Source organism: Meleagris gallopavo, chromosome 23 (assembly GCF_905368555.1).
Source record: "Meleagris gallopavo chromosome 23, MGAL_WU_HG_1.1, whole genome shotgun sequence".
In the NCBI taxonomy this organism is placed as follows: Eukaryota; Metazoa; Chordata; class Aves; order Galliformes; family Phasianidae; genus Meleagris; species Meleagris gallopavo.
The window spans coordinates 1556825-1579345 of NC_139426.1; the positions used below are offsets into that span (position 1 = coordinate 1556825).

The following is a 22521-nucleotide window of genomic DNA, read 5'->3' on the forward strand; positions in this document are numbered from 1 at the left end:
TTTTTCATATCTCATTGCTCAGGAGTCACTCCAATTGCTAACATTTAAAAGGAAATCATACAAATCTCCAAGTCTTACCCATGTATTCAGAAACTCCAGCAAAGCTCCAAGTTAGGGCTTTCAGATTAATGGGCAAAGAACTACAAATGTCAACGATGGGTACTTCTGTAAGGCTCTCTCTAGATGCAGTGTTTCTGTAATTTGAAGTTAGACTAGATCCCACATTGAAAAGAAAAACACACTGACAAAAACCAGGCCAACATCAACTTAAACTACCTTTCACTTTTCAAGGTTTAGAAAATGCTGGATCCTACGGCACCATGACTTCATTCAACAAAGTCATATAAAAGGGTTCCTACATACGTTTTCCAATAAGGCATCGGTTGAAGTTGACACTATTCTCCATTTAGAATCTTTGAAGAGCTAAACTTTATCTACCTTGTCCCAGTGAATGTTCCCTGAAGACCTAAAATAGGTCACAGGAAGATAAATTCTTAGGGTAATCACTACTGCAAAGAATCCATAAGTACTACTAGATCTTTCTATATCTATAATATGTATATATAAAGATAATAGAGAACAAGCAAAGGGGGACACTGTCTTTTAATAAATTTTGGAATTAAAAAGTCACTTAATAAAACTGCAGTCGTATCACATGAAAAAGTTTACATGCAGGTCATTTATCTGACTTTTTTTTTTTTTAACTATAGAAAATGAAAATCTTTCTTAAAACTCACAAAGTTTGTCTCCTGTGGCCAGTTGGAGTATATTCTGAAGGGGCTGCACGAAGTTGGCTTAAGTTAATCAAGAAACCCTTAGGTATGAAAGAAATTCCAACTAAAACAATTAAAATATATATATTTATAATTCCAGGTCCTCAAAGGAAATTGGAATAGATTTTGAACAAAGCTTTGAGTCATCATGAAAAAAACCAATTTTAGCATCTGCTGGGAGGTGTAATGGTGAAACTGGCATTGAAACCTAACAGAAATGAGTTACTTTAGAAGCTGTGTGTGTTTTTCTCCCTACTGCAAAATCCTTACATTTGTAGATTTCTTTTTCTATGTATATTTATGACTCAATAATACCATGCATTTAGCAAATTGGCATCTATTTAGATCTGCTGAATTTTTATATGAAAATAGCACATGGCCATGAAGCAGAAAACAGCATCATGTGTGCCACCTTTCTCCTACATACGTGCACAGCACTTCAGGGTGATACTGAGAAGAACTATGTAAAAACATCAAACTCAAAGCCATTCGTCTCTCCAGTGCAATGGATCCTGAAAGAAATTCGTTATCCCAAATCCAGGGGATTACCCAAAGTTTCTCCAACTTCTTACAAAAGATAAACTCAAAGCAAGTTGGTTAGAATGCCAGTTTCTTCAAGCAACTGATACTTCAGATAAAAGTAGCGAGATCCTCTGAAAATGAAACTTCAACTGCTTTGTCACAACTCAATCATTTTTATGAAGAAAAAAGGCATTGTTACAATGGCTCAAAAATCGTTCCTTTAGTTGTAAGCAGAATTGGTCAAAAGGTTGATTGCACCTTCTAGCTAGCAAAGGTCTTTCCCACATCTTCTTTCCCTTTGTATTTCCTCTTGCCGTGTGTGAAGGGTATATATCTGTACTTTATCATATGCTGTGAAGAAAAAATACAAATTTTTAGAGGCAAGAAACAAAAAATGTTTCACAATAATAACATAACTGACACAAGTCCTCTAGGGAGAAAGTTCTGCAGTACTTCAAAAGCTAATCATAAAGGTTAACTGGTTTGAGTAACGCTATGAGCCCAATTTTCAAATTTGGTTATAGTCAAACAACACACAGAGCACAGTAAAGTTGGCTCATTAGGGGACTGCAGGGAACTCCTGCCACTTAGTTTACATTTGAGTAATGGTACTTCATCAAAATTCTGAGTGTCTGGAAAGAAAATGATTCTACTTTTAAAACATCAATATTAAGAAGTTTCTTAAAAACACGCCTGAAAGATTTGCATATATGTTTTTCTCTCAACTCATCAGTTTGATTTGTCATCCACCAGAGACTCTAAAGACCCTTTCTTTAAAAACAGCAATAGTTAACCTCAGAAAGGAAGGAGGTCAGAAACTGTAAGACTCATTAAAATCAATGTTTTTTTAAAATAAAAACATTTTTTGGAATTAAGCATCAAGTTTTATATATGTATTATATGAAGGTTTTTCCCCAAGTACTTTTATTTTCTACTAATATGCACCTAATGTTTAAGTATTAGGTGTTCAAGTTTCTCTAGTAAAAGAAATGCACACAACATATTTAATACTTGTAATGCAGATAACTGAACAGAGGTTGAAACAACACTGTACATTTTGACATCACAAATGCTACTCTCTGTTCTTAGCAAGTTACCTTGATTTGCCTCTTCATAGTGATACAAAACAGCATAATGAAGTACATCACAAGGATTGGCCAAAAAACAGGAACGTTGAAAGCCTCAAAGAATGTACATGCCATAGCAACCAGGATGCCTTTAGTGGCCGAGTGCCTTAAAAACAGCATTAACAATTAATCCTTCAACACCAGTCACCGTTAATTAATCCAGATATTTACACGTTTCAGAAACAGAACGTGGGCAGACAGACCGACTCACCAGAATTTAAACTCTGGGAGCCTCCTAATGAAAGGCCGAAATTCTTCATTTTGCCTTGTAGGTAAGGAAGGACCATCATCTGAAGAAGAAAAAATAACAATCAACTCTCACTGTTACACACATTCCAGTAACTGTTGTGGTTTTAATATAACAGGGTTGGCTTCCCAATAAAAAAATAGATAACAAAAATGAGTGCCAGGTCATTGAGTTATTGCAGGGAGAATTTAAGTCCTGTACACCCTCTGTCAAAACAAAGATTAACACAATATGGAATTGTTCAAGACCTGAAAAAAAAAAAATCACTTTGGAGACCAATTTCATAGCACTTTCTAATTTAAGCTGTATGAAGTTTTTGCAAGTTGAAGAATACAGTCAGACTGAAATTGCACATCCTTACGTTATTATATCGGACAAAATGAGCTGGAAGTTTAAGTTCAAAATTACTGCAAAATGAATTCACCATACCTGAATCTTCCATTAAAGAGGGATCTACCTTTGGCGACAAGAAAGCTATAAAGAGATTTAGATGGTAGATTCCCAAGGCATATGTCACAATGTACCAACCCTGAAGAAAGGAAGGAAACAAAGGAGAAAAGGTTAAAGATCTCCTGCACACCACTGTCAGGTATTTTCAATCAGACAAGTTTGTTTCTGCTTCCTTAATAAGTACTTCTCTGTGCCCTCATATTCACATGAGAGGTTTTCTTAAAAACAAAGCAGCAACAAAAAAACACAAAGATGTTTTCCACTATTTCTGTACTGATAGAAATTTAAATGTACTTAAATATTGACTAAACTTATTGGAAGACTAGCAAAAACTTTAAATCTATCATTCTTAATAAGATAAACATTTCTTAAGTTTCCCTACAGTAAAACTATAATATATTAATTACAACAAACCTTAACAGGAGTGGTACACTGATGGATTTAATAAAAGCTTTTCTCAGACACCTGGTTTCCATGTCCAAACTGCAGATACCATAAAAGCAGCAAAAAGCAAGAAAGCAAGGCTTGCTTTGTTTAAAGCATCTTTGTAGGCTTCAGTCTCTTAAATATTCCTATTACCACTGTCTGTCTGCACAGTTCTTGCATTCAATCTGCAATCTCCAGTTTTCTGAAATCACCATTCTCAAGCTCTACACTGAATTGCAGACTGGCATGAGATAGAGGCATCTGATCAGTGGAGAAATAGCCTGCTGATGGCCTGCAGAAGTGCCAAAAAAGCAATTTCTCAGTTTGCATGACCAAAGTTAACCACAGGCTCCTGAACAAGTTACTCAGCTTTAAAAATAAAACTTTAATACAAAGTTTTCAGAAATTTATTATGCAATTTCAACAGAATTACTGCAGTATTTCCACTTCACACTACCATCAAATAAATAATCTTAAGCATTCACAAGTTCTTTAGTCTGAAGGCATGAGTTTAACAGCAGCAAGAGCTTCCTCCTCAGACTACCTGATTTACCCTTAGTGTGTTCTAATGACACAAAATGTAATTCCTGAAATCCTCCTATCAGAAATAATAGAACACTAATGATATCTAAAACTATCTGATCAGTAAGCCCAGTTTTCCTACCTGCAGTAAATAAACTCTAATCATGTAGATAAAACTCAGACCCAAAGTTACGATCCATCGCACTGCAGTATATGGAGTAGATTTGTCTAACCAGGACTGGTAGATCTAGGAAGAAATATAGAGTAAGCAGCTGTAAAATATACCATGCCCAGTGAATAATGCATATTTCAGGGCAGCATTAGAAACAGTAAGCATTTGTAAATATATTTTGGAAAGAAGAGTAACGTGAAACATTCTTATTACAATTAACTTTAATTATAAACATAAATCTTTGAAAATGCAAGCTCTACATTTCCACAAAGGCCAGAAAACCCCAACTCCTAATACTTGGGGCATCAGAAAGAAACCCAGATCTTAAACCTTTCATTCTTTATCTCCCTTAAGTTTACTTTCCTTAACGTGATTATGACAGGGAACATTATTTGATGATAAGAGCATATTTCCACTGTGCAGCATCATACATACACATTAAATATTCCATTAAACTATGCATTAGAATATTTGTTGTCTATTTTTAAAACATTTCAAATGAAATCTTTTGTACAGATTTCAGTATTTCAGCAGTTCATCCAACCTCAAACTCACTGAGGTGTGCATTGCTTTGCATTGAGTTCTGCTTCTAATGGAATCAGAGAAATCCTAGAGAAAACCAACCTGCCCAAGTCTTGTGAAAAATCGATAGACCACAGAAGGCTTTCCATGAACAGACTCACCAATACTGTCCCCTTCTGACATGGTTGCTGTGAAAATAAAACAACACATAGGTAACATTTCAAACAAAAAGCTAAGCGCTGGGAAACTTCATAGCACAGAATGTCTTATGTTCTTATATTCTTTTGGATAACCCTACTTGAAAAAAAAAAAGTATTCTTAGAGAAGACATTTATCCCAAAAGAAATTCAGTTCTAGAATAAATTGTCAAGAAGGTAAAGAGAAGTGTATTTTTACAGAAGCAAGAGAGGATCCAACCCATTTTAGGGAAGGAAAAACAAGTCCACATAAAAATGCAGGAATGAGCCTTGTTAGACATCACCTTGATAAGGCAGGAGCTGAGTTACAACATCTAAGCATTGATATGCACTGCAGCACCACCTCAGTGTCTAAAGACAAAGAACAAAACCAAAGTAAATAATTTTTTTTTTTTTTCAAGCTGCTTAAGACTTTCAAATATGGAGTAACTAAACAGCAAAGCATTTAGGTTCAGGACTTTGTACACAAGTGGTTATAGAAACAAACATTTGTCATAAGCACCCAAATCGAAACACTCCTAGCATGAATCAGTGAGTTTATCTAATGAACATGAAGAGCCCTGAAGTCACAGAATAGTTTTATGTATCACTAAAACTGGAAACATAAAGAACAGGGTAAGGATTCTGACTCCAGATAAAAATAATTCCCTTGGTATTCTTTTTAAGGACATGTTCCTACTATCAATTCAAGATCTTTACTCCTGAGTTAAGCCCAACTAAGCTTTATCAGTCTACTGAAGATATAAAGCAAACAAAATGAAATTGATTCTAAACAGAAACACGTCTGCCACATCATCAAAAGCAATCCCTGACATTACTTCCTGGAGTCCCCATCTGGGGGTGGGACTGCACACCTCTGGGACAGCTGGAGGACTTTCACCACGATATTAACAGCACACATGAGTGAAACACCATTAATTCAGAAGAATATAGATTTAGATACTGCAATGGACTGAGGACAATCTGGGCACTCAAAGAATCTTAAAGCTGAGTATTTCCTATAAACACCTGAAAACCAGATCCTATGGAAGTAGGAAAAAAGGAGTCCTATTACATCTGAAAAGATAAAGGGAAAAGGATCACAAGTCTTCAAAAGATTCAGTCCATTTTAATTCTAGTTATGGCTAAAAAGAAAACAAAACCCAATGGAAACTCATACAAAAAAGATACGGACATTTTAATTACAGACAAAAAGGAAGTAATTATTATTCTGCCCATTCACTGCACTGCAGAAGAAAGAAATTACTCAGCACTATTAGCTGAGCATCATTTTGTGCTTTATTTGGGGTGGGTTTGAATTATTCTGAGATATAAAACCACAACAAAAAAAGATATTAAATCTATTGATGATTGAATAACAATTTTCTGAAGATGGCAAACCTCAAAACTCAAATCAATATTCACATCACAACATACCTGACTACTGCATGCTACCAGCAGACTTACCACTCCAATTGTGCAACCTACAGACCTACAGACCAAGCAACAAATCATGTCTAAAAGCTACCAACGGCTTTCAAATGGAATAGAGGTGTTGCTTGGTGTGAAGAGCCACTCTGTGTGCAACTACATGATTGTTCATCATCCACACAGCCCCCCCATGGCAGGCCAAGCAATGCAAGTAGCTAACACTGTCTCTCTGACTCAAAAGCAGCCAGTGGGGTTTCCTTACGTAACACAGACTACAGCATCACGTGACAAAGTTTAAGGATTTGACTTAGCATCTCTCATCATTTTAAAACATTCCCTTAAAGAACATCTGTAAGCCACAAGCATTGAGGCTCTGGAGCTGGTGTACAGCTAAAAACCTAAGCCATACCTTATTGCTATATGGGATTAATTAATGAAGCAGCAAGTACAGAATCACAGAATGGCCCGAGGTTGGAAGAGACCTCAAGGATCAAGGATCATGAATTTCCAATCCCCTGCCATAGGCAGGGCCACCAACCTCCACGTTTAATACTAGACCAGGTTTTTCAATTCCTCTTTCACAATGAGTTACGATAACTCTAAAGCCAGAAGGACATGCAAAGATTGATACAACAAACGGCAGTTTGCACCCAGCAGAGCACAGCCCAAACTGCCACTGAACAACACCAAGCAGGTGAGCAGAACAAGGGCGTTTTTACCTCTGTTATTATGGTAACACCATCACAAACCTAATTGTACCCTCGAGTTCCTGAGGCCAAAAGTCAACTAAGCCACCTGTCCCAAAGTCACACGCAGTTACTGAACTTTCAGACAAACCTCTGACCACAATAAAAGCTTTAAGTGTAAAACGCCAAGGAAGCAAATCGCTAGCAAGATCACACCACAGTTTATGGCAGCTTCCTCATCGCTTCAAGAAAATCACTTTGTAAAGCAACGTCCTATAGCCGCGTGCCGGTGACAGAACGAAAGACAGCCTCTGGGCCGCCCCGATGGTTACAAACGGGCCGTTCCCCCCAAGGCGCCCGGCCGCCCGCGCCCACCCACCCACCGCCACACAGCAACGGCGCCAGGAACCGAGTCAGAAAAGAATCAAACAAAAGCCAAAGGCGCTTCGGTTGGCAACGTCTGACACTGAGAGCAGCAGGAAGGACCCCCAAGGAAAAAGCGGAGCCCGCTGAGGAGAGCCCGGCGGTGGCACCGAGACTCGGCAGAGCGAGCACAGGCCCGGAGCGGCCCGGAACGGGATGCAGTACATCAGCCTCGGCGGCTCGGCCTGTCTGCATCTCCACCCCCACGCGGCGCCATCACCGGCCCGCAGCCCCCGCCCCAGGCCGGGCTCCTGACGCCGGGCCGCAACTACTCACAGGCGGCTGAGCCGAATCCTGCCTTCCGTCCCCCCTCCCCCCGCCTCCACAGCCCCAATATGGCGGCCACAGCGGGGGGCACATCCACTTCCGCTTCCGGGGCGAGAGAGGCGGGGAGAGGACTCGGAACCGGCCTGCCATTGGTGGCCGTGGGAGGAAGCGAGGCGACAGCTGGAGCATAATCTTTAGCATCTGCGCAGGCGCAGATCGCTCTGCGAGTACTAAAGGGCGGCCCGCCTCGCCCCGCCCCTCCTCCTCTCAGCCAATGAGCGCCAGGCTGCTGCTGCCAGCGTGGAGGCGTCGGGAACTGCGCGGGCACGTGGCGGCAGCAGAGCCGCTGCAGTTTGCTGTTTTCCCGCCTCAGCTGAGCGCGCGCGCCCGGTAACGCGCATCCCTCAGGGCGAGCCTTGCTTTGTGCCGCCTCAGCCTGCGGCCTCAGCAGTTTGTGGAGTTAAAGTACTCGAGTCTTGCAGTTTTGTTTGTTAGTGGTCTGTGCGGAGCTGAAAAGCAAACAGATCTACCGAAGCGTTGGTGTTTTTGCACCTATGTCACCTTCAAATTTCTGTATAAAGTATGATAAATAAGGTAGGTAAATCTATTCCTCTAACCTCCGAGTTTAAAAATCTTTATTAACGCACATATGTAGGAAAGTTTGGGATTAAAACGAATAGAACAAGATCAGAAATACTCCTTAGGCAAAGATAGGATGGCATAAAAAAATATGCACAAGCGCTGCTGTGCATTTGATGAAACAATCCGAGTTAAAACCGTGCAGCAAAAAAGGTGCGCAGCCGCTTCTCCCTCCGCGAGCCGGCGATGCTCGGTGCAGCTGCATGCAGTACCGCCTTATGCCGCTGGGCGGCGCTGCAGCTCGCGCTTTGAGGCCGAAGGCGGCCCTGCCTCGGTCTGGCGCTGCTTTAGGAGCTGCTCTGCCTCTGCAGCCGGGCGACGCTGGGCTCGGTTTTGAGCAGGGTGCGTGCTTCAAAGCGGAATGATGCTTTTGCAAAACAACAACAAAAAAAAGTCATTGGTGGTATTGACAACGCCATCCTGATGGTTTGTTTGGTGTTTATACAGAAAACAAGCTTAAGGCAACTACTTGATACAAGTATGCGTTTGTGTTTCAAGTGTTCATTTGCAACGTGTGTTTAAACATAAGGCATAAGAATGCCAGCAATAATATACTTTGAGGATAGTAATCATGAACTTAAAATACAAAAAATTATCAGACCGCTTATTTTCACAATTACCAGCCAATTCTGATACAGTGGAGGCTATTTGCTCTAATGATCTCTTAATGAAGAAATGACACAAAATGTAAGATAGGTCAGCCCCCAGGTGTGTGTACACTGGCTTACTTTCCTGACAGATAGATGTGGAATAGGTCATTGTCAACTGAATTCCAACAAAAACCAAGGCATGGTTCCAGCAGAATGTGAGTCTTTAAAATATGGAGGTAAACAGCAAAAATGTGAAAACTCGTTAGAGGAGCTGTGGATGGGCAGCGTGGGGATGAAGTAGTAGAAATGCTGAGTCTCAGCTTGCGCCAGTGATGGAGCACCTGGTGGGAAGGCAGGGCCAGCCCAGGGGAGCTCAGGTGCATGCAATGTACTGAGTGACCAGAAGGGCTGGAGCCAGGATCCACCCCTTCCCAGCCCTCATTTAAGGGCTGGCAGTGGAGGTGAGGGTCTGTTGTTGGATCCCTGTGTGCTTGAGGCCTTCTGAAAGTAAGCAGCTTTTTTCCTTATTTCTATGCTTATAGTTGCTGCATTATGAGCATATGCTCACTTGCTGCAGCCCAGGAAGTTGCTTCTGTACTGCTCCACTTCCCATCATGTTGTGTCCTTACAGATGGATGCAATCATAGTGACAATAGGAATGGTAGAGGTTTGGTTTGGTGCCTTTAGAAGGTAACGTACCAAGGGACACTCAAGGATTTGAGAAGTTCCCATCCTGCTTTGTACACAAACCTCTACGGGTGAGATCTTAAAAGCCATTTTGTACAGTTAAAGGTCTTGGTGAATGTTAGACTTTGTTGCTGATCACTCAGTGCTTCCACGCTTTGTACAAACATTTCCATGCTTGGGAACTGTGTAAATGTAGGAATTTTGGGAAAGAAAAAAAAAGCAGTTTTTCTAAACTGAAATAGTACCTTGGACATACTGAAGTAATTTTCTTGGAACAGAAAGAATGTGAACAAGGCTTTAAAGCTCTGGGATATTTTAGTGTTCTTCTGTGGTATAGAATATGCTTGTCATGGCATGAGATTGAATTTGTCTGTTTTTCCTCTCCAGTTTTAACTATTAATGTGAGATTTTTATCTTTTTGGAGAGGTAAATTATTAATAAATGGATGCAATTAATAGCATATTGTAGAGTTTCACGTTGGTGAAATGTCCAGTAAACAGGCAATAGTTATTACTGTCTACAGACAGCCCAATAATAACAATATCTCAGACTTATGCACTGCTTAATCATTAAACTAATTTCACTTCAAGGAAAAATGTTATGAGAGCCAATGTAGGAACTCTAGCTGGTCAATGGGGGACCTAAACTAAAGCCAGCAAAAACAACTTGACTTAAAACAAACCACCAGCACCACCAATGACCTGTGCTGCTGTCTGGTTGTAGTACCTCTGCATGTGTGCATCTGCATGGAAAATAAAGGGAAACAATAAAATGTAAACGAAGTTTGCAGAGGTTGCTGAGTCTAAAATGTATATATTGATTTTCCTCAAAAGCGTTTCCTTTCTGTGATTTCTCATTTCTGGCTGCTGCATCCATCCTGGTAAGCAGATGCTGTGTTCCATTCTGTCCCTGTTGCTGCTTCTTTGTGTGTTTTGGCTGTGTTTAGTTTGTCTTCTTTCCCAGAGGAAGGCCTGCTGTTTGATACACCTGTTAACAACACTAAACAGGTGGCTAGCCTTATGGGCTTCTTCACCTGCAGGCTTTCAGTTTTTTTCTGCCCTAGAATCCATGTGAGTTTTGGTATCTGGTTGGAAGAGTCAGTGTCACAGGCACTGTGCAAATTATTTAAGTGCCTGGAATTTAAATTGGTCAGAATTACACTCTACAGTAGTGATGGGGACAAATAGGGTGGGTTTGGCAGTGCAGTCTGACCTGCTGTCGGCTGAGGCTGCACCCTATCAACACAAACTTTTATGAAGCTAAGCATGGTGCAGTCATCGCTGGAATCTGTGAAGCACATTAAAGGTGGTATTTCTGATCAGGGCCCTGCTGAAGGGCTGTAGCCTGATAATGGAAGTGATTGATAAAAGCCTAAATTAGATGATATGGAAATCGTAGACTATTAGAAGTGGGCAAGTTGAGTTTGAAATAAAAATAATCATAATAAAATATGGAATAGCCACTAAGTGAGATTGTCAATGACCTGGAAATTGCTTCCTGAAATAAAGTGTTCAGTGTCCCTTTGCAGCAACTTCTTCTTATTCACAGAGATTCATTGGACGAGTTGTCTGCTATATAACGTTGGGTGTAACAAATATTAATATGATGTATATCTATCAAATCAGTTAGTGTTTGCAAATCTTGCTTAAGGAGAGACTATTCCAAGTAAAATGACACGTGAATTTCCAACGTTTAGTTACTCCTTAGCTGTTTTCTTAGATCTAGCTGTTTCAAAGTTGAAACCAATGATGAACAAATTCCTAACATCTCAGTTTTTTAATGTGAAATGTGTCATGCTAATCTGTTCAAGAAGGCTGGTGCAGAGCTTAATTAATGATGACCTTGTGCAGCTGTTGTTGATGAGCTGCAGCTTCTTATTTATTACTCAAAACATTTAAATGCTACTTTGAATAAACTTTGAGTCTAGAACCAATACACAGTTACATGGGGTGTTTTTTCAGAATAAACTCCTTACTACTAAGCCTTAGGATTGGGGGATTTCTTTCTTCAATATCTAATATCTGATAACAGACGATTTTGCCCTCATCACTTATTATTTTTAATAACTTCTCTGCCTGCGTATTGCAGTGTATTTGTCCAGAATATTGTATGTCTTTGAATCAGAAAACACTAAAACTCAAAGGTTTTTGTTTTAAGTAGAATTTCTCACTGTGGGTTTTCTTTTTTTCTTTTTTTTTTTTAAACAATAATACCCACAGCATAATGCAGCCCATCACTAAAACCTTGTTCTCCGTTTCCTACTCTCCCGTTTGTGTGCTAACTGGTAGCTCTTCTTCTGGAGGCCTCCATGTCACTCTGGTTGTTCACGCCTTTGTTTCTCTGCAGAAATGTGTGATGTATAGATAGTGCTTATGTGGACGTCAGCATTTCCAAACCTTGCATGTGTTGCATTGCTAAGCAACTTTTAGCAACACTTATCTTTCATCCTTATGCCATCTGGAAAAAAGGATTAGACAAGGAAATGTGCCAGAGAGAGACAAAGGCAAATCTAAGTAAGAGCTAGCTTAATTACTTAAGAGAATGGGTGACATTAATAGTAGGCAATCACAGGAATTGATTGAAAGCAGAATGCCTTTACAGGTAGAGATAAGGGACAGTTGAGAAAGGCAGCGCATTATTCCCCTGCTGCCTTCTTGTTCCCCAGAGGAAGCAGTACACAGCTGAACCCTACTGCATGTTTATGCACAGTGATGCAAGATGAAAACCCATATGACTTCAGTACCTCATTTAGTTCCAGCTACAGTGAGCTTTTTTTCCTCCTTTTCCCAGTTATGTGCACTCATGACTGTAACTAGCTGACAGCCATTTAGAAAGTCTCTTTTACCAGGCAGAGAAGGTTGTTAAAATGCCAGGGGAGCTTGAAGCTTCTGTATATCAGAGTTACCAGCTGCTGTCATTGGGATACCTGCTGTAGATGCTTGCTTCAAGTAGTGGCAGAAGGAATAGACCAATGCAGATAGCATCAGAAGTGCATTTCCAAAGAAATACTTTGTGCTTTCATTTTTCAGCTTAAATCCCTGATTGCTAAGGCTGCAAACAGTGTTGGAAACTTCAGCCACAAACTGGAATTCTAATTGGGTTCGCACAGATTTTAGAGCTATAGTAGCAACTCTTTATTTTGTACATCTGCTGTTATCACACAAGAGGCCAGAAATCCAACTTAATAGAAGGAGGCCCTTAGATTTTAAATTATTATCGTTATTGACATGGGATTTAGTACAATTCCTCCAATTCAGCAATCACACAACCACTGAGGACAAGTGACATTTGTGACTGAGTTGTTCTTCCTATACCTGGACTTTTGTTTGTGCTTTGTCCATTTTCTGACAGGACAACTGCTGTCTTAGTGAAAATGTGGCTATAAATTCATCTTGGAATCACACCATGTTGGGTAAGAAGGGATCTGCTGGAAAAAGTGTTCACCCTGATACTGTACAAAATTGAGTGATTACATGTAGCAGTTTAGGTTGTTAGAAACCTTAATTTGGTCACAGCATAGCTTTTTATTGGTATTTGGCTTTGCAGCCTTAGGAATCTTTAAACTTGCATTTTATGGAAAGGCTGTATCTTGGGTCAAAAGCAGTGCAGGTTTAAATCAGTGAAGCTTTTTTGGAATTGTTTGGTACACTTTTTCACTTTTCACAATCTTTACAAGCAAAATAATGCATAGTTCTGCTTGTGACAAAGCAGTTATTCTTTCTTGCCATGTAATTTAGTGCCATGTAATATATGAACTGCAGGACCTCGCATAATAGTATCCCACAGTAACAAACGTTAGGCAAGAAGTGTTTGATTCTTCCCCCCATCTCCTTTTAGAGGAGTGCCACATAATCCTTGGTAGTTGTGTGGTCTCCCATTCAACTTTTCACAAAAATGTTGGAAGGCTATTTATAAAGAGCCTTGAGGACCACCCACTCGGCTATTGAAAATCTGCTGAAATAATCCCTTCTTTATAATGTAGCTGTGTTGTAGTCAAAATTTAAAATCCATGTGTATTTCTGTTTTAAAGGGGCAATGGAGAAATGACATATTCAATGGACAGGGCACTATAATTCATTGTTCCAGTGACATCTGTGATAGACTGCGGATCAATGGCTGCGCTGCTGGTAAGTACGTTCATTATGCCCTCCAGTTATTAACGAGACTTTGACATAATGCTTTGGTTGTCCTTCTTTTGATTCATATGATCTGACTATAGTGTCTGGTATCCTCTGAGTGTTCCTCCTAGAATGTATAGCCCTGTGGAGCAAGGGGATAGCTGTTTGAGTGAGACCTTTGCTGAAGGGAGAGAGCTGTTCATTCAGAGTACGTGCAGAACTACAGCGAGGTATCAAATGTTCTTGTAATGGGTTTTTATTGTGATGAGAGAGTGTTGATTGTTTTTTTTTGTTTTTAAATAATGTGAGCTTTTCATTTTAAAGTGAAGGTGTTTTGGAATTCCGAAGTTGGAAGGATAGCAAAAGAAACAACTTGGTATGTGAGCAGTTTGTACAAGAGGAATCCTAGTTCAAACTGTTATTGGAAATAATGAATTTCTTGGCAGGTTGTAATTTGTGAGGCATGGAGCAGATATGAATCTTATAATGCAAAGCTATGGACTCAGTGACTTACTAGAGATGCTTTCCAATCCATTTGACTTATGTATGAGGGGACTGTATATGAAACAGAGTAGTTAAAGCTTCAGTGCAGCTGAAGGTACTCAGATATGAATGCATCACATAGAAGTACATGATCTGGAAAATTTGAAATAAAGCATATATGCACGTTCCCTTGGTATCAAGCACCAAAATGTATGGAGTGGAAGAATGCAGTGGCTTAGCTAAAGAATATTTGTCAAAATCTTTACTTGTGGGATAGTAGCGTTCTAAAAAGGAAGTATTCAATGCAAAAAAAAAATCAGAAGGATATCATCAGTCTTATTTCCATCTTTAATATTAGGTATACTCGTAATGTTAGACTCGTGCTTTTAGAACACAATGAAAATGTTTGTTTTTAGAAGCATTTCCTGTGAAGGAGCTGCTGTGGGTTGCAGAAGTCTCACTACAGTGCTGCTTTAATCCAGTCAAAGTTGGTAGTAATCAAAATTCATAGCTATGTTCAAACCCTATAAAATGTTGTGATGGTCTGTTTTGTGATTAGTTAGCAGATGTTAACTTTAACAGGCCTTTTTTCTGGCACTGTAAGCAGAACAATAAGGAACTGAATGGGTCTTGAAGAACTCTCTGCACAATCATGGAAGCATTCTCTTCAGATTACTGTAAGGATACATCTGAAGAGGAAATTTGTTCCACTCCTGTTCACTGGATAGTTAGAAGACTTAATTTTCCCTTTTCTCAGCAATGCAATCATTTGCATTCTGTATTAAGATAGCACAATATTCCTGTTTATAATTAAAACTTAATGGTTTTTTAACCTTTTTAAAGTGCATTTATGTGGAAGCCAAGGTTATTCACAGTTCTTCAGTTTAAAATAAATGTCTAGATATGTACTTCAGGCAGAATTGTAGCTTGGCTCTGCAAAAGCAAATAATGGAAATATTATTTACAATGCAGTATCTGGAGGAGTGAAAAATGTCTCTGTTTTTCTTCACAATTTGAGTAGGAGAAAAAGAAGAAACTGCCTTCATTAGAAGTAATGAATGTATATCTTTCCACCCTTCCGGGAAGACAAGTCAGCTTTCATGTCATGATTGTCCAAGCCAAGTACAGATGGTGTTGTTTGCACTGCCTTTGCAAGACATTAACCCTCCCAGGGAGCAGGCATTCTAGATACCATGGGCAGCAGTTTGTCTACACGTTTGCAACTTTCTGTTGGAGTTTTCCAACAATTTCATCTGTAAAAACCTTCAGTGTTTTTTTTTTTTAATCCATAGAAGTGAACTGTTTAGTTGTTGGACTGAATTTATATGACTTTCCCTTCAACAGGACTGCTTTCAATCTTGCAGCAGTTACATCAGGAGAGTGCCCAGTTAGGCAAAGGGTGTATGCTGTTGGAGAGGGAGCTCATAATATTATGGCTAATGTCTATTTTCTGGTATATACCTACCTGTAAACTTATTATATTTGGACTTGAGATTTTAAAACCTACCAGCACAAACAAAACTATCAGAGCTATTTTGTTTCACAGTGGATTTGAGGTTATAAGCTGTCTTTTGACAGTTGCTGCTTCTGGAAACTGGGAACTGGGATCTTTTGTAGCTAGGCATTCTGAATTTGCACTGATTGATTTACCAATCCTGAAGGGTAACACAGCTCCAGAACCTGGATCTGACCTCCTATGTGGAGGATGGACTGCTGCAAGCAGCCAGTGTGATGTGCAAAGATAATGGGTTGGTTAACTTCTCTACCTTTTAATGAGCTGGGAAAAAAAAAGGTATCTTTACATAACATTAAAATAACTTGAAAGTATAGGAAACTGCTTTTGTAATAAAAATGGATGGTTCTTAAGTGATTTAACACAGAATGCTGGTTTTCTGATAATAACTAAAAAACAGTGCATTTCATGAAATTCACTCCACATCATAGGAGAAAACCACCCCTCTTTGGGTTTATTTTCAGTTATTTTTAATCAGGCAGAACATACTGCTATGCAGTAAGGTCACGAGGGTTCAAGCAGCAATTCCTACAGTCTCAATTAACTTAGCAAGAATTAAGTGAGGCCCTAAAATCAGAAATGCTCTGGAATCGGTACTTTTTCACCCCCAACTGATGTTCAGAAGTATTGCTGTTACTTTATATACCTGTAGTAACAGATTTGCCAGGTGAAGAGATACCACAAAAGCAGCTGTTTCAATGCGTTAAATTGTGGGAACCCTAAGTGTCAGGAAAAGAACCAACAATCAAACAGAAATAATGTTCGAGGCAGGTCAGGCTTGCTCAAAATTACCCTAGGCATGCATGTTTGTGATCCCTGAATGTGATTCACAAGGCTTCTTGGACCACAGAATTCAAATCTATTCTTAAATATCTCCCTTCTACAAGTGCTTGGGGTTCAGTGAATAGGGCTTATCTGATTATTGGCTGTGCCCAATTTGATTAACTGAAGTTTTAGATTCAAGAGTGGTTTAAAAACAATGATAATAACAAGGTGGTGTGGTGAGAGATTGTCTTTTACAGGAGCTCATACCCTGGAGGAGTGACTGTGGTTTCATTGGAGCATGCAAGAGGCTCAGGATAAACCTGCATGTTGCATGCAATGGCCAGTTGAGTACATGTCAGTTTTCAATGAGAATGCATGTAAAAAACCTTTTTTTTTTTTTTTTTTTTTTGCACTGATGGGAGCATTAATTTCCTTCAAGTAGGGTTATGATAGCTTAAATACAATTATGCTTCAGCTCTTAGTACTGAAACTCTTGATGTGATCAATAGAGGCAGCCTAAGGATCATCAGACTTGCTATTTTTCACTACAGACAATCTGCTAAAAAAACTGGCCCAGCTCTCTTTCCTGTGTGCACTGATAAAGATTCCAAAGGAACGAGATTATCTTAAATCTGGTATTTCATATGTTCTCACGGGTGGGGAGAGCAGGGGGAACTGCAGGTGTAATTATGTTTATCTATTTTTTGTTGTTTTGTTACTATCTGACCTGTTTCAACTAACAGTTCCTGCTTTTTTAGCAGGTATTTATTGTCATTTTTGACTATTTTATCTCAAATTCCCTAGTAACTCATCCCAGTAATAATTACTGTATTTGGGATCTGCTTTCTAAATATCTGTGTGCTTCAGTCCTACTACTCAATAATGAAAAGATGATTTTAACGGAGCTTTAAAAAAAAAAAAGTTGAATGTTTCCTCAGCTGCCTCTGTAGCAGCTAGAATGAAGTGTCACTAATGCTTATCCCAGATCTTTGTTGTGTTGCCAAGGTTTTATGTGAACATTAAAAAAAAAAAAAAAAAAAAAGAAAGAAACTTTGGCATCAGAAGCACTCTTAGAGGTACCTGTAGAAGTTATTCTGTTTATTTTGAGTCTTTATTTGTTGTATGAGCATAGTAATCTTGATAAATTTGAGCTGTAATTCATGTGAAAGACAGAAAGGAAAAATAACCTTGGAAGGGAGAACTTGGAGTAATACTTTGCACATTTGACACGAGCAGACATAGCAGAAAGCAACTTCACCGTGGTCTACTGCAGAACTGTACAAAATCTGACACCAGAACCAACTTCTGTGAGCCCCCCACAGGTCTTTCCTTAAGGTTGTCCTTCTAGATATGTGTTTTGTAGCTTTTTCGTTTGCTTTCTGATCTTATTTCATATGGACCTTTCACTCTGCTGGAAAAACTGTTATTTCCAGGTGTCAAAATGATCATTGTCCTAAAAAATAGGAATAGGCACACAGATTATCACCACCATCCATGATTATTTTTTAGCTTTGAGGAAAGGGAACAAGACCAGCAAGTGAAACCTGCTCTGACAGGGAGAAGAAAGCTGAAGGTGGGACCCTCAGTTGACTGCTACCTTCAGGAAAAAAATCTGTTCAATAAAGCAAAGCCATCATCTTCTAAACTTTTAAACACGTGAAACTTCACAAAAACAAATTAGGATTCAATAATCTTAAGACTTTGATAATTTGTGTGACTGTGTGTTTAAATAATCAGATCTTGTGGACCCGACTATAGTATCTTATAGAAACATGTTGAAATAGTAGCTATGTGGCTGTCCTGTCTGTAATTTCTAATACACATCTGCAATTTCATTTCACAACAACAGGGCAGCAAAGTGATGATTAAAATGTTTGCTGATTTTGCAATTAGAAACCCTGGGCTAGTCCTAAACATGCTGATTCCATTAGACTTGCAAGGAGTGCTGGGGATGTTGCACTAATTGTGATAAAAGGGGTCTCAGCATGTGTCAAGCACGTCTATGTTAACTCAATTTAATGAGGCATCAATCTGAAGTTAGGATCTAACTGTACAAGTCTCTTATCTGCTTTGCTTTACTGCTCCTTCTGAAGCCTATGATATGTTTCCCTGTAATTATGTCATTCTCAGACCTGTTAATTTGAGAAGAAAAAAAAGATAAATTATTGGGTGGTAAAAGGAATGGAAAATTTCATAACAGTTCTTTCTTTGAGTTTATCTGGATCCAGAGTTCCTGTATGGCTATTTGTCTTGTCAATGAAAACAGAAAAGCAGAAAAAGACAACAGAGATAAAATTTTGACTGTTACCAAATTTGTTTTCCTAATGAAGTCATTTCTTGCTAATGTTTCTTCTTCTTCACCAACTTCAGCATCTTGATTTTTAGTGCAGTTAACAAACTGTTTAATTTCATTTTTGTCTGTTCTGCCTGTATCTTCAGTTTAAATAAATATTAGCAAAAAAGCTCTGAACCCAAACATTACAAAAAAAAAAAAAGGAAAAAACACAACACCCCCAGATCTTTAATTTCCCTGGGTAGCTACCCAGAAGTAAAAGCCACTTCTGAAAATGTGTCCTGTTGTGATCTTCTGAGAAAGCTGTTTGTTATTCAGAGTTCAGCTGAATTCAGGAACTTCTGCCATTCTTTACTTTGTCTACTGAGATATTTCTCTCTGATTTGCACAGTAAAATAATTGAGATTTTGGATCTGACCACATAAAAGAGATCACCGAGTCCTCATTAGTGTTCATTTAGGTATTCAGCTAAAGTAAATTAAAAAAAAAAAAGTATAATATGCAATTCTTTCTTTGAGTCTTTGGTTTGTTTTAAACTTTCAGATTGGCTGCTCTGTGTTTTGCTTAGAAGAAAAGCCAAGCTTACACATATGGAAGATTGCCAGATACTCTAAACCCTATTTTGGTGAAATTACAGTACCCATATTTTGATAACAAAGCACATTGATTTCATATTCAAAAAGATTTTTATATTTAGTCTGTTAACCTTTTGTAATTCCCACCCACAGCTTTAGACTGGAGAACATTTTAATGCTAATTGTTGTCAGTAGGGTATCTGCCGTGGCCCCTTGGTAATTTAAATCCATTGAATCGTAATGCAGGTGCTGATAATTGCAGAACTGTTATTGTTTGGCTGCAGAATGTGTCTCACAATTCTTTGCAAATTGGATTTAAGAACTCCTAAAAATCCCGTATTTGAAGACAAACTTACATTGTTTTAATAATAATAAAAGGAGGAATTTTTTCTCTCTCATCTTTGGATATTTTTATGTACTCACAGTTTTAAAGTAGTCTTCGCTGTCAGATTCTGTTCAGCAGCTATTGTAAGCTCATAAAGATGTCTCTTAGCCCCATTGTTTCTGGATGTTTATAAGCATTCTTGTCTAGCAATTTTTGGAAAGTATGGTTGTTTGGTGCAGCATCGTAATCCAGCAAATATGGTGTGGAAATGAAGGAAGAAAAGCTTTGTGTGCGAGCCCAGGTCATCTGGGTGATTTGGGACAATACTTCCTCCAGTCTTACTTTTGTGGGATAAAATAATGGCATTGCTTTGTCTTTAAGCATCCTCTGAGCTATGCTTTAGCCAATGGAATTCTGTCCTGTAGGCTTCATGGACAAATCTATGTGTTTTCTAGCAGTAAGAAAACAATATTCCTTATTTTACTCGAATCTTCATTATGTTCTTAGTAAAAAATCTACATAATGCAGAGTTGATTATGCAATAACACTTTGTTTGGAATACACAATGTGCTAAAGTGCTGCCTGGGAAAATATTTTAAATACAGAGTAGTCATTACTTTTATTAAATGATTATAATTTTAGTAGGTTTGATGAACCCTCCCTCTGAGTGAAGGCTTTGTTTCCATAGAGCGCTTTAATATGGATGAGAGTAGTTCTCACGAGAAAAATCTTCCATGAGATGAAGTAAATTTAGGAAGGTAAATTTAGGGTCAAAGATAGAAGCATTTTCTGGTTTTTGCTATGACATTTTTTTGTTTGTTTCTTTTGGTTAAAAACAATTTAATTCAATATTGATTGGGAACAGTCAAATTAAAAAGGTGTCCTAACCATTTCAGCAGGGTGACCAATAGTAGTGAGAAATCACTGCTGGAAGCTTGAGCCCCAGGGTCCTGTCTGGGAGTGTGACTTTCTCAGCAGAGCAGGTTTGGGGATGCAGGAAGGGCTGGGCTCTGTTCTTACTTGTGGTAGAACTTCATGGTGGAGATGCAGCTGTGTAACTGTTGGAGTCTAGTTGTGGTAATGCAATGGTTACCTCTGGGGGCTCACATTAAGCTATTTCTGCAGGCCTTTTTTTGTAACTATTCATCTGCACCTAGTTGCTGAAGTCCTAGGGACACTTTTTAAAGATACATCTTTAAATAATTTATCTTATTTTGAAGCTTAAAAATGTGCAATTGTAAATTCTAGGAAAACATCTATGGAGGTTAAATTATCGACAGCTTCATATTTCACATTTTGTACTGAATGGTCAGATTTAATCGACTGAAAACTTCAATGGTGAGTAGCTGAATGGAGAAGAGTTCCTTCTCTGCTTGTTTGTTACTGCTGATTACTGCAGGTACAAATAGAACAGATTTTTTTTTTCCAGTACAATTGATTTTAATTTCTGTCTTTGTGATTTCATGTACTTCAAGCAGCAGTGAAGGCAAACCATTTGTTAAATGCACTGCCTGTGTTTTACATTAGGAGTGTTTGGGTTTTGCTATTGGAAACATGCAGTGTGTTTCCCTTATGGAAAATCTGGCAGTCCAGTTGTATGTGGTTTATTATTATTCTAGGTAATTTTAACACCATTTTCTAACGTTGGCTGTATTTTTAAAGCTGCACTGAGAGATAAACCATTGTTTTAGGGGATGTGCATGTGTGTATGCATGTATTTAAATAACAAAGGGACTGAATTAATAGGATACTTGTTTTGGGACATCACCAGCCCACTGGGCAGGATTTATGCTGTGGAAGAACCAAATTAGTTGAGTAGTGTCAACAAGCAAGGTATGGATTCTCACCTTCAACAATCTTCTATAATACTACATGCACGATTCCAGGTGGTGAGGCCCTTTCAAGTGAGAGCTGATTTAGCCACTGGGGGATCTTCTGTGCCATGAGCAATTTTAATTGGAATAGTATTGAAATGATCCTCTCTAACCTGAGTTATTACAAATTGATTTAACATAAGTTAAATTTATTTTGCTTTCTGCTGAATAAGTCTTTGCTCCTCCCTTTTGTGTTAACGAGCAAAGCTCTTCGGTGAATTGACTTTAATACTAAAGACTAATGCAGTGTATCTGGTCACCTTTAAATGAGACATATCCATTACTCATGGGACCAATAACTGTTTTTTAAGAATTTCACTTAAATGAAGATATTGCAGCATTTAGTCTGCTAATAACTATTTGTATTATATTAATAAATATCACATCTGCAATATAGGATTACTGCCGTGTCATCTTTACTGAGTTTTATCTTCCTGACCTCATCCCCCTCCCACCCACAACTTCTAGTTTGATGTCCTACACAGGTGATCAGTGTGCTGTAATTGAAATGACTGTATAAAGATAATTAATCGATTCTTCACTCGCAGAGAGGTCAAGCTGCCCTATCTTCAATGGCTGTTGTGAAAGTAGCCATCCTGCTGGCACCAACTCCTCAAAGGTGGCATGTGATCTTTGTCTGCTGACAGTCCGTTGTAATTAAAATCGACACGAAGGGGGTATTTAGTGAGTGATTCTCTGGTGTAGTTCCTTTAGCTTCACTTGGAAAGCGTGTGAAACTGGAATTGGTAACCCTTGGCAGGTGGTGGTCTGTGTGGTGAGCTCTGCGTTTGCATCTGAGCCTTAGTGCTGTGTTACCAGCAATGTGGAACACCACGCATGTTACAGATGTTTATTAAAATACAGTGTTTCTGGGATGAGTAATGTGGGATTTTGTCAGGCACCTCGAAGCTGTTG

The 22521-nt window shown here is 38.8% G+C and overlaps 1 protein-coding gene and 1 long non-coding RNA gene across 3 annotated transcripts in view; one reads left to right on the plus strand and one right to left on the minus strand.

The window, feature by feature from the left end:
• Positions 1-585: 585 nt before the first annotated feature.
• RER1 (retention in endoplasmic reticulum sorting receptor 1) lies at positions 586-7910 on the minus strand. 2 transcript variants are annotated; one of them, XM_085242569.1, is made up of 8 exons: positions 7754-7846; positions 5243-5309; positions 4864-4949; positions 4210-4314; positions 3099-3198; positions 2634-2712; positions 2393-2528; positions 586-1646 (listed from the first exon to the last, which is right to left on the minus strand). In XM_085242569.1, exons 1-8 carry the CDS (start codon positions 7835-7837, stop codon positions 1557-1559), a joined length of 747 nt encoding a protein of 248 aa, XP_085098695.1. In that variant the 5' UTR covers positions 7838-7846; the 3' UTR covers positions 586-1556. The 2 variants fall into 2 exon arrangements, with proteins under 2 accessions (XP_085098695.1, XP_085098696.1); XM_085242570.1 differs by lacking the exon at positions 5243-5309 and having other exon boundaries at positions 7754-7910.
• Positions 7911-8057: 147 nt separating this feature from the next.
• Positions 8058-22521, plus strand: part of LOC104914155 (uncharacterized) — a 110519-nt gene continuing 96055 nt past the window's right edge. Inside the window, exons 1-2 of the long non-coding RNA XR_014887935.1 lie at positions 8058-8338; positions 13691-13787. This is a non-coding gene — a long non-coding RNA (uncharacterized LOC104914155). The remainder of the gene's footprint in view (positions 8339-13690; positions 13788-22521) is intronic.